This window comes from Notolabrus celidotus, chromosome 8 (assembly GCF_009762535.1).
Source record: "Notolabrus celidotus isolate fNotCel1 chromosome 8, fNotCel1.pri, whole genome shotgun sequence".
Taxonomy (NCBI): Eukaryota; Metazoa; Chordata; class Actinopteri; order Labriformes; family Labridae; genus Notolabrus; species Notolabrus celidotus.
In genome coordinates, this window is record NC_048279.1 from 9,549,267 (window position 1) to 9,565,268 (window position 16,002).

General features: G+C 40.5%; 1 protein-coding gene across 1 annotated transcript in view; it reads right to left on the minus strand.

Annotated features, from left to right (window-relative positions):
• Positions 1–303: 303 nt before the first annotated feature.
• Positions 304–16,002, minus strand: part of LOC117817451 (GDNF family receptor alpha-4-like) — a 37,685-nt gene continuing 21,986 nt past the window's right edge. Inside the window, exon 7 of the mRNA XM_034690175.1 lies at positions 304–3,021. Within this exon, the coding sequence (XP_034546066.1) occupies positions 2,806–3,021 (216 nt within the window). The 3' untranslated portion in view covers positions 304–2,805. The remainder of the gene's footprint in view (positions 3,022–16,002) is intronic.

Here is a 16,002-nt window from a genome sequence, read left to right on the forward strand (position 1 = left end):
TCTCTGCTATGTTTGTGCTCCAGGGTCCTTTCTGTTCTCGCTACAACACACTATTTCTATCACTGCCTGATACCCCCTCCCTGAAACAGACACACACACACACACACACACACACACAGCTCCCCCCAGGAGCCTGTCAGATGATAAAGAGATGTTGTCAGGGACTGATTATCAGCCAGGCAACTAAAAACAAGTAAAACATCAAACGCACAAAGACCACACAGGGACTTGGCCTTATTTTTTCCCCTAATTTCTCCTCCATAAATCTCTCCCTCCGACTCCTTCTCCAACTCTTTTCATTTTGTCTGTGTGTCGCTGTCAGAAGTAGCGTGTGTGTGAGTTTTTTTTTTTTTTTTCGCCTGCTGGGGAGCTATTTGATTTGTTCTGCCGTTTTAGAGCTCATATTGTTTCTGGTGTGTTGTTTTTATTATGACGGCTTTATTCATATCGGTGCCTGTGGCGGCGCAGGTCTCGGTCCCTGAGTCACCGGGGAGCGAGATAGGGACGGGGATAAAGCAATAAAGCAAGAAAGAGCTGCATCGGCAGGCAGTATGTGTGCTAATGCATGTGTGTGCGTGTGTGTGTTCAGTTTGTGTGGCTGTGCTGACGTGGGTGGGAACGATGAAGTGCAAGACTCAAATTATAACAAAAAGCTTTACTCAATTTTCTTTGCAATCCCCGTGCCTGATCCTTGCACACACACACACACACACACACACACACACACACAGGCGTGACACACTTGGCACCTGATGTTCATTAAACAATGAGAGACAAGTGTGTCATTTGTCATTCAGCTCAGCGGCGGGGAGAAGACGATCGCTCCATTCATCACTGTGATAAAGTTTGAAGGATGTATCGTGTATCAGCGTCCTCACACCTTCAGTCCCTGTATGATCCACAGACAGGTGAGTCGCAACCAATGGGACAAAACCAGCCTTCATTCATAAGTTAAACAAACAGACAAACAAACAAAAACAACAACCATAAGGTCTGACTGCAGCTGTAAAGCCTTCCTGTACGTGTGGGTGTTCACATCCAAGCACAAGGTTCAGATCCTGAATTGGTCGTGTTTCCTGCGGACCCATCGGCTTCAGCATAAAATAAATACTTTAAAACAAACTTTTCATTAGCGTTTTTTTTTCTTCTCTGCATCAAAACAGTCACAAGATTTTGGGTTTGCTTTTATATCAGTGCAGAGTGTGACTGGTCTTTTTTAAAATGAAAGGAAACGAAAGGAAATACATTTTCAGGAGAAAAGTCCGGGTAAAGATGGGTGAGAAAAAATCTCACTGTTTGCGTTCACACACGCAGCTCATCCTGAACATTTCAGGAAATTTTCATCACTTTTGTGCATGTGTGAACACAGCTAGAGGGATGACCTGCTCCACGTGAGTGGTGGTGATGTGTTTTAGCCTCATAATGATCGAGCATTACATTCAAATAAGAGCTCACACAGGTTTGTCTGTGACTGCAGTTGTAGTGTGCTGTATATTTGTCTCAACTGTCATTTGTTGGGTGTGTGTGAGTGTTTTCTCTCTCTCAATCCTCTAAAAACCTCTGTGCCAGTCTCAGAGCGTGATTGGTTGATTGACTTCTAGCAGTTGATCGGCTGTGTCAGAGGTCCATCCCTTATTGAAGTGCAGCGAGAAAACCCATCTCCTGTCTTAACTGGCCACACTAACCTTTGTCTGAGCTTGTATGGAGCTCAGGTTCTGTCAGAGGACGTAGGGTAGAACTGCAAGATTATTAAACCATGGAGCCGATATTTGTTCCTTTTGTTATTATCACTGGGAGGCGCTGTGAACAACCAACGGATTGCTTATAAGCAGAACTGAGGGATCATGTGTTAGACCGTGGTGAAACCTTGACAGGACTGCTCTGTATTTTTGTGTGTTTTTATCTCTCTTTGTTCTTCTGTAATAAAATGAATAGTAAATACTTTGTCATATCCAAAGTAAAGCTTTTCAGACTGATGGATTTTATTTTGAGTAACTTAGGAGACATGTTTAGAAACTCACGCCACCAATAAGAGAGTCACGTGTACAAACCTGTCCAAACTATCATAAGCGCGTCAACAGTCATTGTGTTCTCACGTCATAGCTTACCGTGGTTAGTTCAAGTACCACTCAGGTACAGTGTTTGTTATATTGGCCTTGATTCACCCTGAGGTTCCACCCAGACTAAGTCAAGTGTTACTTCAGATAATTATAATAAATATGATATAATATGTAATTGTCTGCAGCACAACAGTTCATTCACAAGCTAAAGTGATCAGTGTTTGACAGCAGGACGCTGGTACGAGCATTTTGATCTTCTAGTTACTCGTAGAAACTTTATGACCTCCTTTTCAAGAATGCAATCATCCACAGGCCAACCTTTTCTCCTGCTAACAAACTTAATCAGGCTAATGTCGGTGTGTAGAACCAGAATCTGAGCAGAATACCTCTGTGAATCTGTGACAGAGACATCTGCATCAAGCTCATTGGTTAATGGCTGAATGTGAACACCCAGACCTCGACCCGGTCTTCTGTGCTTCCAGGACGATTACACATCACTGCAGCTGCAGTCAGACAGCGCTGAACAAAGTGCCATTTTCAAAAAAAGAAAGGAAGGGAGCAAGGAAAGAAGTGAGGAATCAAGGAGATGCTACTGACTAAATGTGAAGTCCTTTTCTTCACTTTGCTTCCTGTCATTTCAAAGTCATCAGTCCAGGCTTTCTGGCAGGTCCATCATATGTGACAGTGTGCATGTGCATGTTTATGTGTGTGTATGTGTGTGTGCGTCTTCTCTACATCCTCTGTTCTACCCCCAGCTGAAGGAGACGCTCAGGAGCAGGAGGAGAAGCAGGGCGGGTGCAGGAGGACCTGCAGGGAGCGACGCTGCTCCTCCGGTGCCGGGGGAGCCCAGGTTGGAGATGGTGGCTCTCTCCGAGTACAGCGGGATGACATCAAACTGACCACCTTCATCGCCCTCCTGCTCTGTCTGAGTCAGCTCCTCTTCTTCTTCGCTCTCCACCACCTGACAGGGACAAGACAGGGTGAGAAGAAACTGAGATGGCAGTTCTCAGAAAAGATGTTTTCACATTGTAGAGCAGTTCATGTTCACCTGGAGTCATCTGAAACATTCATCTCTCTTGATATTTGGAAAAAAGCAAAAAGGAGTTTAAAAATGGAACAAGAATATTTTAATCAAGCCTTTCATGCAGAAACATTTTGTGCCAGGGAAAGTACAAGTCAAAATGTAAGCCTTCTTTGTACTTCACACTCTGTAAAAATGCAATCCTCGTTGTGAAATGAAAGTTAATCAAACAGAATCTAAAAAGTCTTTGTAATCTGGATATAAAATTAGATTTGAGTACCAAAAAACTGTCACGTTTTCAAACAATTTCCAGACATATTTAATCAAATAATCCTGTCCATGTCATTGTTATTATAATATGACTCTCTCTAAGAAATAACCATAAATAATCTTCAACCAGGCCATGTCTGAAGTTATGTATATGTTATGTTGAAGCGCCATAATAAACTCACTTCTTCGCTAATTTATCCCAAATTCCATAACCCAGGTGAAAGCAAATGTTGTAGTAGTAGTAGTAGTAGTAGTAGTAGTAGTAGTATTTTTAAATGTGATCAGGTGTATTTTGTGTAACTGAAGCTTTAAGCAAAAAAATCACACACTTCAAATCAAATCAATTCAATTCACAGAGAGGAGTCCAGAAAAAAATCACCTCTGCCTGTCGACACTGTGGTAAAAAAGGTGTTGAGAGTGGGGAAACAGCAGCCTGACAGAGATGTGTCCAGAGGTACTTGGTTCGTGTGACATGCAAGAGTAACATGATGTTTGTGCAAACACACATTCAAATGGATACCACTTATTAACCCTTTCAAGTCTGCAGGAATTTGATTGCAGTGTTTTGGCTTTCATTAGAGAAAGAAATCTTGCAAAATAGAGCACTAGTAACATTTGCAGCATCAAGGCCCTTTATTCGTCACAGTTTTTGGATTGATTCCTGTCCTGCGTGCCTTTCTTCTGAAAAAGATGTGCTAAAAATGTTCTAGAATGGAAATTACTAACAAAATAATAAGTGCTACTCTTTCATATCTAAAGAAAGCTACTGACAGCCTGTTACAAGACAGTCTGGACAGTTGATTTTAACATTGAGTCCCACTTCTGAAAAGGCAAGTAGCCAATCATAGTTTAGGATTTTGAGTTGGCCAATCAGATTTCAAAGCGGGGCTCATGCAACCCTGGCCACCCATCTAGCTGTGCCTCTGCAGCTAGAGGAGCTACTGGAACCCAACCATGTCTGACAGTAGGAGCCCCGTTCTCTATGCATAAGGGGTCTGGCTCACCTAGCCGGGATTCTCATTCGCATAACCAAATGTTCACATTGTCCCTTTATCTAATACCACATGAAAGCAGTGTGTGGTGCCTTGTTTACCACTTCCACATACCACCATCCCGTACTTTCATCGCTTTTTAAAATTTTTCTTATTTAGCCCGAGATATGCACAGTGTAAGAGAAGCTGAATTATTGTTTTATGGCTGTGGTGAGTTATTTCATGTATTTCTAGAGGCTCAATCCGGCTAACCTTGGCATGAGCAGTTAGAAGCTCTCTAACCTCTACAAAACAGATACTGTTTGTCTCTAGAATAAACACAACCAGCAGTAATGTTTGCCAAACTAGCACCCCCACAGATGGCAGGAAATGTCCTCATAAAAACATGACTGCACCAGCAAAACAAGAGGAACACTCCGTCAAGGTGAGGCAACCTTTTCTGGCAGGCTTATGCTCCCGTGGACTTTGCAGTGGAAAAAACAATGAAAGTTTAGGTTTAAATAAGAACACTATAGTGTGGTTAAATTGGGTACTTGGGTTATCAACCATCCAACAACACTACAGACGCTGAACACACTATGTTACTCGAAAACTCCGTCACCTGACCTCAGGCCTTTGTCCTATGATAACTTTTACAGCCACCACAGAATACATCCTCAATAAGTACATGAAAACGTCATAAGAAGTTGTGGCTGAGGCTCTGTTCGCTTTATTTGTGTTTTTGATCAATAAACACTGGGATAAATGAAAAACGACCTTCAGATATGTCACAACCTTCTGCGTGTTATTGTGTTGTACCTAATGGAATATAAAAACATCATCAGTACATATGATAATCTCAAATCTCGTCAGCTGTCATCTGACAACAATATATACCTCGTGGAATGAGCTTCAGACATTCAAGAGTAACTTGCAGTCAGCAATAAACAACCTTCAGCCAAGGCTTGTTTTTCTGTGTGCTGCATTTTCAAAAGTCAAATTAGCAACTTGAGATGCGACTGTGTGTTCAGGTAGAAATTCTCCCATCTAGCTACGTCTGCAAAATAAACATTGTCATTTCTTGGTTCATTGCAATCTGCAGAGGAGTACTCATTCATCTGTTTCTGGTGAGTCTCAGATTCACCGTATACAGTATGTTACACAGACACTTCACTCTGGCACACATCAGCAGAATTAACCTGAAACCGAATCTGGTTTTAAGTTTAAGAGGTCTTAAGTTTACTGAAAGACGACATCATGATGCAGATTAGTAAAAAGCAAAATGTCAAGGGTTGTCAGGTCTGTCCTCAACAGGACAAGAAAACTACTTTTAATATGTTTGTTGAACGGAAGTCAGGTCCGTTATTTCTAATGCACTCTAAGAAGTCCCGAAAACTAAACCCAACAAACCCAACACAGGGTCAATAACAGATTGTTAGCTTCTCTCGCATGCAGGTATCTGTTTAAAAAGATACATATGGGAGCCAGGATGCCATTACAGCAGTGGATTGGACTACTTAAGCTCTACATTCCAACTGTTTTCCTGATCGGGTCAATAGTTCTCAGACTTCAAACGTACTACAAAAAGAAACCAGAGCACTTCTCTCTCTAAAATCCAGCTCCTTGTCTGCAGATTCAGCATTTTCATGTAGGATGTCCACATGTAGGGCACTAGCTTTCTACTGCAAAATGATTTGAGTGCTGCAGGCTGAAGTAGTTTCCATTTGACATTAATTGTAAAGGTACAGAGTGTAGTAATTAGCGGCATTAAGTAGAAAAGACCTGATAGAAATGGAAACACTATTCATAAGTATGTTTAGATTATTGTATAATCATCTGAATATAGTAATCCTTTTGATGAGCCTTTTAAATTTACATAGGAAGCTTCCACCTTGCACCACTATGTTTCTATAGCAGCAAAGAACAGACAAACTAGCAACATACATGTTTTATATTTGGTGAGCGGCCATATGAAATGGGGTTGGAAGAAGAAGGAAGTGGTTGTTGTGCAGAAAATAATTTGTACTGATGAAGTTTTTAATGGTTTATCATGCATCACAGGAGCCTCTTGTCCTCAAAGGCCTCCATAGCTTCACCAACAGAAGGGGTGAGCAAGGGAGCGTTGTAGACCAGAATCTGACCGCTAGATATCACTAAATATTCCCTTAACTACAGATTGTACCTTCAACAGAAATTCATAATGACAGTCTCCCATGAACTCTTGCAGGATGTTGTTTTTTAGGGTTTCCAGAGACCTGTTAATAAAATCTGATTTATAATCATGCTTTTTCCGTAGTTCCGGGGTTGAATCTAAAACGTTGTTTTCGCTCATAACTTTGATTTTTCGTCCTCCATGAGTTAATCTGTGAACTCTTTGATGGAGGGGAGTCTTGATTTAAAACTTTAAAGCTGTTGATGAATATGACTGAGTGTAGTTTTTATTGGAGCTGAGTGCTGAAGACGCCCAGCTGTTTATCCTCGATGAGATGCAGAAACATCTGGAGGAGCCCTGGGCTGCTGCTGGATTATAGTCTGCAGATTGTTCTTCTTCTGATAATAATACATCGCTCCATCATTTCAGTGAAATACTGCCTCCGATATCAGCTCCTGTCTGGGTGCTCACACTTTTTGACTTTTATTTTGACTTTTCATCATCTCGTCTGACAGTCGCAGAGGCTTTAAACAGCCATCTTATTCTCCTTCAGGGTACAGAAACACATCACTGTTAGAGTTTACTTAATTTATTCTAAAGTGATGTGACGATAATTTAGTTCATTACTGTGAAATAGATTCTGATAGTTTTTGTGTACAGACAATCCACAGCCGAAGAGAGAGCACCTTCTGTCTGAGTTTAAACTTTCCTCCAGCCTGCACTGTTATTCTGAGTCATCACACATTATTTCAAAGTCTCATGACCTTTCCTCTGATCTGTTAACTTTATAACACATCGGAGGACAGAAATAACGTGAAGAAACTCTGAATAAATCTTTCAAAATCACTGGAGTATAAAGTTTGCTTGTACATGTACTCATTAAAAACAGTGTTTTATATTATTTGTAACGTAAATGTTAATAGCTGGAATTAACTGTTGCTGCAATAACACTCACATTTGTACCCTGAATTAATATGCTATATGTATGTAAAAGGTAAAAACAAATATCAATTTATATCAAAATGAGCATCACAATACTGGATGGTTGACACCAAAGTTTTTAAACTGAATCAATCGATATGAAACAGACACACTTACCAAATTAGATGCTTCTGAATTATCAAAAATGATCACCATTTAGAAATGAACTGTGTGCACATGAATGTAAATCATGACACAAACAGGACATCAAAAATAAGTATTAAGGAAGTATTAGTGAAAAAATATTGTACGAGAAAATAAGTATTCAAATATTCCAGCATGTCTTGCTAAAAAAAATGAAAGCCATCATAACATAACATTTGCTGAAATGCCAACATATACCATGACAATTCAAGAGAAGGTTAAGGTTTCCTGTTATAAAAGTGACTGATTTTTGTCACAAGTTAATGTTTAGTTTAGTTTTTTCCTTGTGGTTCATGCACTGGCTCCTGACCTTGTTTATTCTGTTATAAGTTATCCTTTGTTGTCCGTGGGTTTAGTTATCCATGTCTCTTGTTGTAGACCTTTGTGTATTTTCTTTTGTTTCTTATTTTAGTCTTGTTTCCTGTTTTATTTTGTAGTTCTTGATCCCTGTGTTTCCAGTTTAGTTTTACTTCCTGCTCTTGTGTGTTTCCCTCCTTTTTGATTAACCTTATTAGTTTCACCTGTGTCCTGTGTCCCACACCTGTGTTAATTATTCTGTGCATTTAGTTTCTCTGTTCCCCCTGTCCTGGGTTGGATCATTGTAAGTCTTCCATGTGTACCTAGTGTTTCCTTATCCCAGTGTTTCCGGTGTTTTCTTCTGAACTCAGCTTCTTGGACATTTTATGAAGTTTTCTTTGTACCTTTTGTTCTTTTATTATTAAATCTTTATTTTCTTTCACATTAGGAAAAAAAATGAGGAGGACCCATGTGCAGACATTTTTTTTAATAATAATAGAACAAAAGGTGCAAACAAAACTTACTAAAATGTCCAAGAAACTGAGTGAAAAAAACCCACTGGAAACACTGGGATAAGAAACGATATGAACACAAGAAAGACTTACAATGCTCCAACCCAGGACAGGGGGAACAGATAAACTAAATACACAGAATAATCTGGTGTGGACAGAGGACACAGGTGAAACTAATCAGGTTAATCAAAAAAGGAGGGAAAAACAAAAGGACAGGAAGTATAACTAAACTGGAAACACGGGATCACAAACTACAAAATAACACAAGACTAAGTTTGGATACTTCACTTTACTGTCAAAAAAGTACACACAAAGATCTTGGGTCAGTAAAAGTCTTGCATTGAAAGTGTTGACTCAGTGAGAGACGACTTTATTTAAAGTCATGGAAAATGAATAAAGCCAAAGTGACCAAAGTATTCTTGACTTAGAGTAAAGATAATGTCTCTAAATCACCACTTTTATCTGTTTTTTAATGACCTTTCCTTACAGAGCAGCAGGGGCTGCACAACATCATTGCATTGTGGGAGAGTGCAGGCCTCATTAAGGGAAGGAATCTGGATATTACACGAGTAAAGGTGTTTCTGTTGTCTAAAAGTAAAAACTAATATGTAACTACTTTTTATTTAACTAAAACTAGACCCAAATGTTCGGAATAGAGCCAGCTGAAGAAATGAGACTAAGACTATATTTAAAACAGCTTCCACAACAAACACTGGATGAGAGTGTTTGTATCAGGATGAATTCCTCTCACTGGTTCGGTCCAGAGAGGAAACTTTTAAAAACATTTCACTGAGTCACATCTGTCAAGTCTTAACTTCTAAACACAAGAGAAAAAGAGAGAGTCCCCTCACATTTCAGCTCTTCATCTGTACGTGGACTGATGTGAGCTCTATCAGGATGAGCGGACTGTGGAGAGTGGGGCTGCTTACAGTTCATCTCCACTGTCAAGTGCAAAACAAGAGCAAACTGCACAGAGCTGAAAAACATCAGGGACGTGAATATTAGGAGGGCATTATGTTTTGTGACTAGTAATCCTTCCGGGTGAATTCACCACATGGAGTGTGTCTGGGAAAGACGAGGTGCAGTTGTGCGTCCTTATTAGTGATAGGAATATTAACTTATTCTTATGGATACACAGAAACACGTAGGCATAACCTTGAGTGCATCAAAGGAGCAGCTGTATAAGTACCAGCCATTCAATGTCTACGACATTGATCCATTCAAGAAAAGACGTTCATTTAAATTCTAAGAAATGTATTTAGAAATGTAACTAAATCATCCATTTGATATTTTTTGTCTTATTTATATTTCGAGGTGCCTTACCGTGCATTTAAAAATAAATAAAAACTCACGTGCCAGTCATGTTTGCACACTTTGGTCTGTTGTTTATTTTGTCAAAACAGGTTTGATTTTCTGCGTTTTGCTGCAACAGTCCTACTCGTTGAGGATGCTGTGAGCTGTGTCTGCTGAGAAAACATGAACAACATGATCTTGTTTGAATATCAACAGATCCAGGTGTCTATGCGCACTTCTTCCATTGAACATTTTGGATTAATTTGTGCCTTTGTGTGTACCTCAAACACGCTGCTAACTGCTTTTTGGAATCAATTTGAGATTTCTCAAATGTTTGGTTCCAGTATCACTAAAAGTGTATCAAACTGGACCACTGACATCCTGAAACACATCTGGAACGATGGGGGTAATTCCACAGCTCTTTCATCAGCAGGTGAAACTCTCCTTACACTCGTCTTGTTTTCTGGAGTGGATTAACAGAGTGTTTTCTGTTTCTTTTTCAATGAGTGAAAGAACCACCAAGTCATCCTCGCTTGATGACTCAATTTTGTTTAGTACTGCACATTTTTGCAACAAATGAAAGAAGAAAAGGGATCAGACTCATTCTTCAAGGTTTCTGTGTATTATTGTGGATCTGAAAAAAAAAGTGGACTCAGTGTGCAAAAGCCATTAAACCAATCCTGTTGTCCCTCAAAATGTTATACTTCCACGTCCTCCAATTGACTGGAACTGATAAGCTAAATGTAGTTCAGTCCAAACAAAATAAAGTGTCATCAAATGATACAAACAATAGCACCGTGGTTCAAACCCTGTCCCACTCTATTTTTTTATGCATCCCTTGCGGGAACGTAACATTTCAAACAAAGAGCAGTAATCTATGTTTCTAAGTGACGCACTTTTTCTTTCCTCTGCCTGAGCCGATCCTCAGCTTTTTGAAGTGAAACCTTTCAAATTCTGGAAAAATCACTTTAGAGAAACAAGCCAAAGCTCCTCAGAAAGACAAGACTGGAGGCTGAGTGACGGACAGATGAAGAGGTGTGGAGCAGGTACGGAGGGAGGGAGGGGGGAGAGGGAACAAGGAGAAGACTGAATGAAGTGAGAACACAAAGTAAACACTAAAGGAGAAGAAGAAGTAAAGTAAGGATGGAGGAAGTGAGGAGAGGAGAGAAGGTGGGAAGAGAGGGATTTGGGGAAGGTAGAGAAAGGGGTAGACATATGGGCATGAATAAATTCATACTAATGAAGCCTGACTGATGCACTGCTTCCAACGAACACCTCATCTAATCCGCTCGCCGGGAGAGAGAGAGCTGGAATCCCCTCTTGTCTGGCGGCCCAGATTATCTCTGGCAGTGAGGCATGCTGGGAGCCGGGGAGCCACAGCCACGGCAGATTGTGGTCCGGCCAAGGTTACAGTAGCCAGGACCAGGATTGGATTGGACCACGTTTAACGGTCAGCGTTGGACAAGGACAGCCAGGAGCTGAACATATGTGTGTGTCCGACACATTTCAGCTCCTGTCTGTTAGTGTCTGCACATTACTGAGCTGGCAGACATACACATGAGCCACCAAGAAGGAACTCAAGCACTGCAAGGCCAGAATGGTCCAGACGATGTGAGGCCTGGGAGTGAGACGTTAACCTGACACATTCAGGACGACTCAAACATTTGTTTGGGTGAAGTTAAGTCTGGTCCGGATCCCAAAAACACAAACCTGTTAGGCACCGAAGTTTTTACAAGGACCTAGATCCACCCCAGAGTCAAAAATCTTTTGTAAAATCCATCTTTGTAGATGTGTTTCCCCTAAAATGTTCTTGCTACAAAGGAGGTCTTAAGCAATGACTGTTTATAAAGATGGACAACACAGTCCCATCTCCTTCTGTTGTACAAAAGTGAAGCCAGATTTTGTTTCAATGTTGCACAGGACATGTTGTTTGGAGCTTGCTGGTGAAGTTCAGCTGGTTACAGTCACTCCTTCTGCTAAGAAATGATTTAACTTATTGATACAATTATTTGATGGACCAAAGCCTGCACAGATCAAACAGTCCAGACTGAAATGAGACTGTGTGGTCACCGTCCTTCCATACAGCAACCACTGGCCCAAGCGGAAGTGTTAAAAACTGCAGTTTCTCATGTGAATAAAAATATCTCATCAATTTACTTAATTTTTCAAGAAAAAGCGTGACACTGAAGGATTTTATTTTTAACTGAAGGTGCAGAGAAACAAGTCTTCAAAACAAATGTTTACTTATGCCCTTTTTAAATGCAGGCAGACAGATTAAGTATTCACCATGCTCGTGTGTGACTGATCCCATCAGTCCAGACCGAGTTTTAACCTCCATTAAATTGACCTGAAGAAAAACACTGAGTGATGTAAATCAGAGTAATAACTCCAACTCCTTTCCATAGAGATATCTCAGTCAAATCTGAAGAAACTAACATGAAACATGTTATGATTTCAGTCAGTTACCCTTTCCCAGGATATCATTACATGCTACGTATGTCTGATTTAAAAAAACACCTCAATTGACTTAAAAAGAGGAGGCAAACAGACCTCAGACCACCGTCTGTATCAGGAGTCTGGGACAAACATCAGAAACATTGAGCTGATTATACTCTTAACATGTTTTGACAACTGATCAAACCACGATGGATCGATTTTGTTCCAGTCTGGGTCAGCTTTTGTTGAGAGTCAGGAGAAAAATCCTACTTTCTGTAGTGTTGAACAGTGAAAACAGATCTGAATCTGGGTGTCTGGAATCAGGACACAGTCATCATGAGAGCAGGAAACAGAATACAATGAGTGAAAAGGATCAAAATAGCTGCAAAGAGTAATTTCACTGAGTGATGAGGCTTTTATTTTGCAACTGCCTTCATCAGGTTTTGATGCTGAGTTCAGCTGGAGGTGACTGAGGCTTCCAACACCTCATCCGCATATTGTGTATCTCCAGAGTTTTAATTCTTTATTTTATTTCAGGACTTTCTTTAGCATATCATCCCAGACTTCTTTACACTGAAGTCTGGGATGATACAATAAAACTGACTCATAACAAAAGCAGAACACCATGTTGCTGATTCTATTTGCATTACAATACAACAAGTAATGTGATTAGATAATATGGATTATTTGTATCTTCTTTTCTAAACAAAAGCAAAGTCAAATCTTACAACAGCAGAGACAGAGTTACATCAAGAGTGATATTTCCAAAATAAAAGCACATCGTATGTCAGTCTTTGCTTGTTTATTATTATTTTATCACAGCAACTAACAGATGATCCCTCACAAATTCATTCTCCTGTGTCTGCTAACATCCTCTGACAAGCATCCGTTTACTTCATTACCTAGGTGACGAGTCCTGCTCCCTCTACAATATGATTGTCTGCCTTGAGCGGTGACACCGGCACCTTTTTAAGGCCAGTTGTAGCTCTATAGTGGCAAAGCAAACACTCCTAACTCTCTGAGAAAAGGTGCTGCAGCAGTTTCTCTCCAGCTGCTGATGTTGTCCTCTCTCTCTCATCGTTGTGAACAGCTCTGTAAATATCTGAATGGGCATGTGTGAGTTAACTGTAGTGAACACTAGCATGCTAACATTTATCTATGGTCACTTTAGCAACTCTATACAACAAACACTGTCACTAGTCTGAAACTACAGACTGCTGTTCACTGTCTGTGGATGGTGTACTGGCTCACAGGTTCGAGGTGAGACGGTTTGCAGACACTAAACACACACAACAACAACTCTCCACAGGTTCACTTCAGTCAGCTGGGAGGAAACAACAGATGGGGATATTTCCCTGTTTATAACACTTTCTTCTCTGAGGATGCTTTCACTCCTGAAAACTTGTGGGCTTTGTTCTGATTCAGATAATAAACTGATGCCTTGTTGTGTTTTTCTGGTATTTCTGCGTTCAAAGTGCAGTCTGCACACTATCGCAGGACAGTCTGCACATCATTACATCACAGCTTCCTTTCCCCACTGCACAGGTTAACTAATGCCATCTCTGATAGCATCTTGGGAAACCGGCTCTAAGACGTTAACTAAAGCTTGTTAGCCAACCAACAAAATGAGTTGTGAGTTGACTTGGAGCAGCGAGGAGGTCAAATGCCTTGTGGACATTTGATGGAGGAGCATGTTTTTTCAAATGTTGGACACCGCTTCAGAAACACAGAAGTTTACAAAGTTGTGAGTCAGCACATGAATGAGAGAGGCTTTCACCCGAATAAACCAAGCTTAGAAACTCTGATAGTAGTCTGTGAAGGTACGAGAGCAGCTTGTTGAAAGTGGAGGTTCAAGTCATGACAAGGACAAATCTCATGGTTCGACAAGGGGCATATATTTATCTAATCTGAACCAGTTGCTGAACTGGTAGATGTTGTCCAGTTCTGGATATGGAGACAATGAGCATGAGCTGATGGGCTCTGAGACTGTGTGAACATGAACCCTTATGTCTGTTCATAGTTCTGAAAACTCAAACTGTATCTGAAATAAAATCTCTTCCATCATGAAGACTCCTGCGATCCTGAGAAGAGCTCCTGGTGGACCTCACAAACTCTGTGGGATCTTTTGAAGACTTGCCAAAATGCTGAGATAACTCCGACCCCCCAGCTGCTCCTTTAATCTTCTAATCAAACGCTGACTCACTATTGTGTTGTCTAACACCGATGAGAGGCTAAAACTTCTCCTGAGGATGACAAAGCTCAATAATCTGATCATTCCGAGGTATTACAGAAGCTTTATTTTAAAGAGACACTTTTCAGCCTTTCAAATTAAAAGTCTCCTCACGCAAAGATCTGATTTTCCTGTTTGCAGTCCTGCTTATTGTTGTCTCTTCAGCTGTAGAGGAGTTTTATTCTGACTGCAGTCACCTCACAGGAGAGGCCTTCAGGGAAATGTGAATAAATATTAAGAACTCTATTAATGTCAATAATGCAGTGCTTATGATAAATATTTTAAAGTAAACAAATCATCACACGTAACTACGTTTGAACATCTTTGTCTTTCAGATGTGAAAATCAGCTGAAGTTATCCTGAGGACATTTCTTTGTTACATTCAGAGATACTCATCAAAACTGCCGTTTATTCAAAGTACATTTAAAATCCTCTGCTGTTTTTTTTAACGTCTGCGGCTCTAATGTTTATACTCTGAAATGAGTGTACACAACCACGGGACAAACACAACAGGGACCCTCTCACACCAAACTGCTCCACAGAACCACTCGAGGATAAAAACTCTGCAGGGAACCTCTGACAGCGGTAGTTTTAGGGTTCTTACATGAGCCAGTTCAAGGCGGAATATTAACACACGTGTTAGTCCTTGTATGCAATTTACACAGAGGGGTAATGTTGAAGTCACTCCTCTAATCCTCCAACAGAGGAAGTAGCAGAGGCGTAATGGGGGCAACAGCGCTGTGTGTATGTGCAGGTCTGAGTGTGTGTTTGTGGAGCTTCTGCTGTGCCACTTGAGCAACGCTGTAATGCAACATGAGATGACGCACTGGGAAACGAATATTACACCATTGTGGAGTTTAATGTGTAAGTACATGACAGCTGAACTTTGTCATGGCCCTGTTGTGATACTTCAATGTGTGAGCAGCTTTAGTTTATATGGGACTAGTTTTTGTCAACAAGGAGTCCTGGTCAACTCGACCCCTTTGTTTAGAAACAAGGAGGGTGGAAGCTAGGCTGCTGAGTAGGGTTAGGCACCGTTTCAATTTTAGATATTCTGGTTCCGTTTCCGGTTCTGCCTATTGATGCAGTTGCTCGTTCTTATTGGGATAGAATGAGGAAATTTACAAATCATAATTATTAAAATAAATGAAATAGAAATATAACAAAAAAAATATTACAATATGAACTAATATTATCATACATAATGCATTTTGCATACCTAAATGCTGGAGACTAAACGGTTGCAAAGAGGTGTAATCCCATCACCACTCTTTCACTACACAGAAAGAGACTTTCCTCCACTTCCTCCTCATTCATCTCACCCTTCATCTCTAAAGTGAACTGAGTTTCTGTGCAACAGGGACTCCACATAGGAACAGAGGATGGAGGGGAGCTCTGTGAACTCATATCTAACAAAAACATATTGAAAATATTTGTAGACAAGCTTCGTTTAGCTCTATATAAATGCAAACGTGAGCTCAGCTGTGTTTTCTACCTTAGTGTGATGGGACGTTACTATAGCTGTGCAGGGGACGTTTTTATGACTATGACACCACAGACACACATCGAAGACAGAGCAGTCCCTCAAATTAACACCATGTTGAAGTAAGTGTCATAATAGACGTGCTTCCTCCC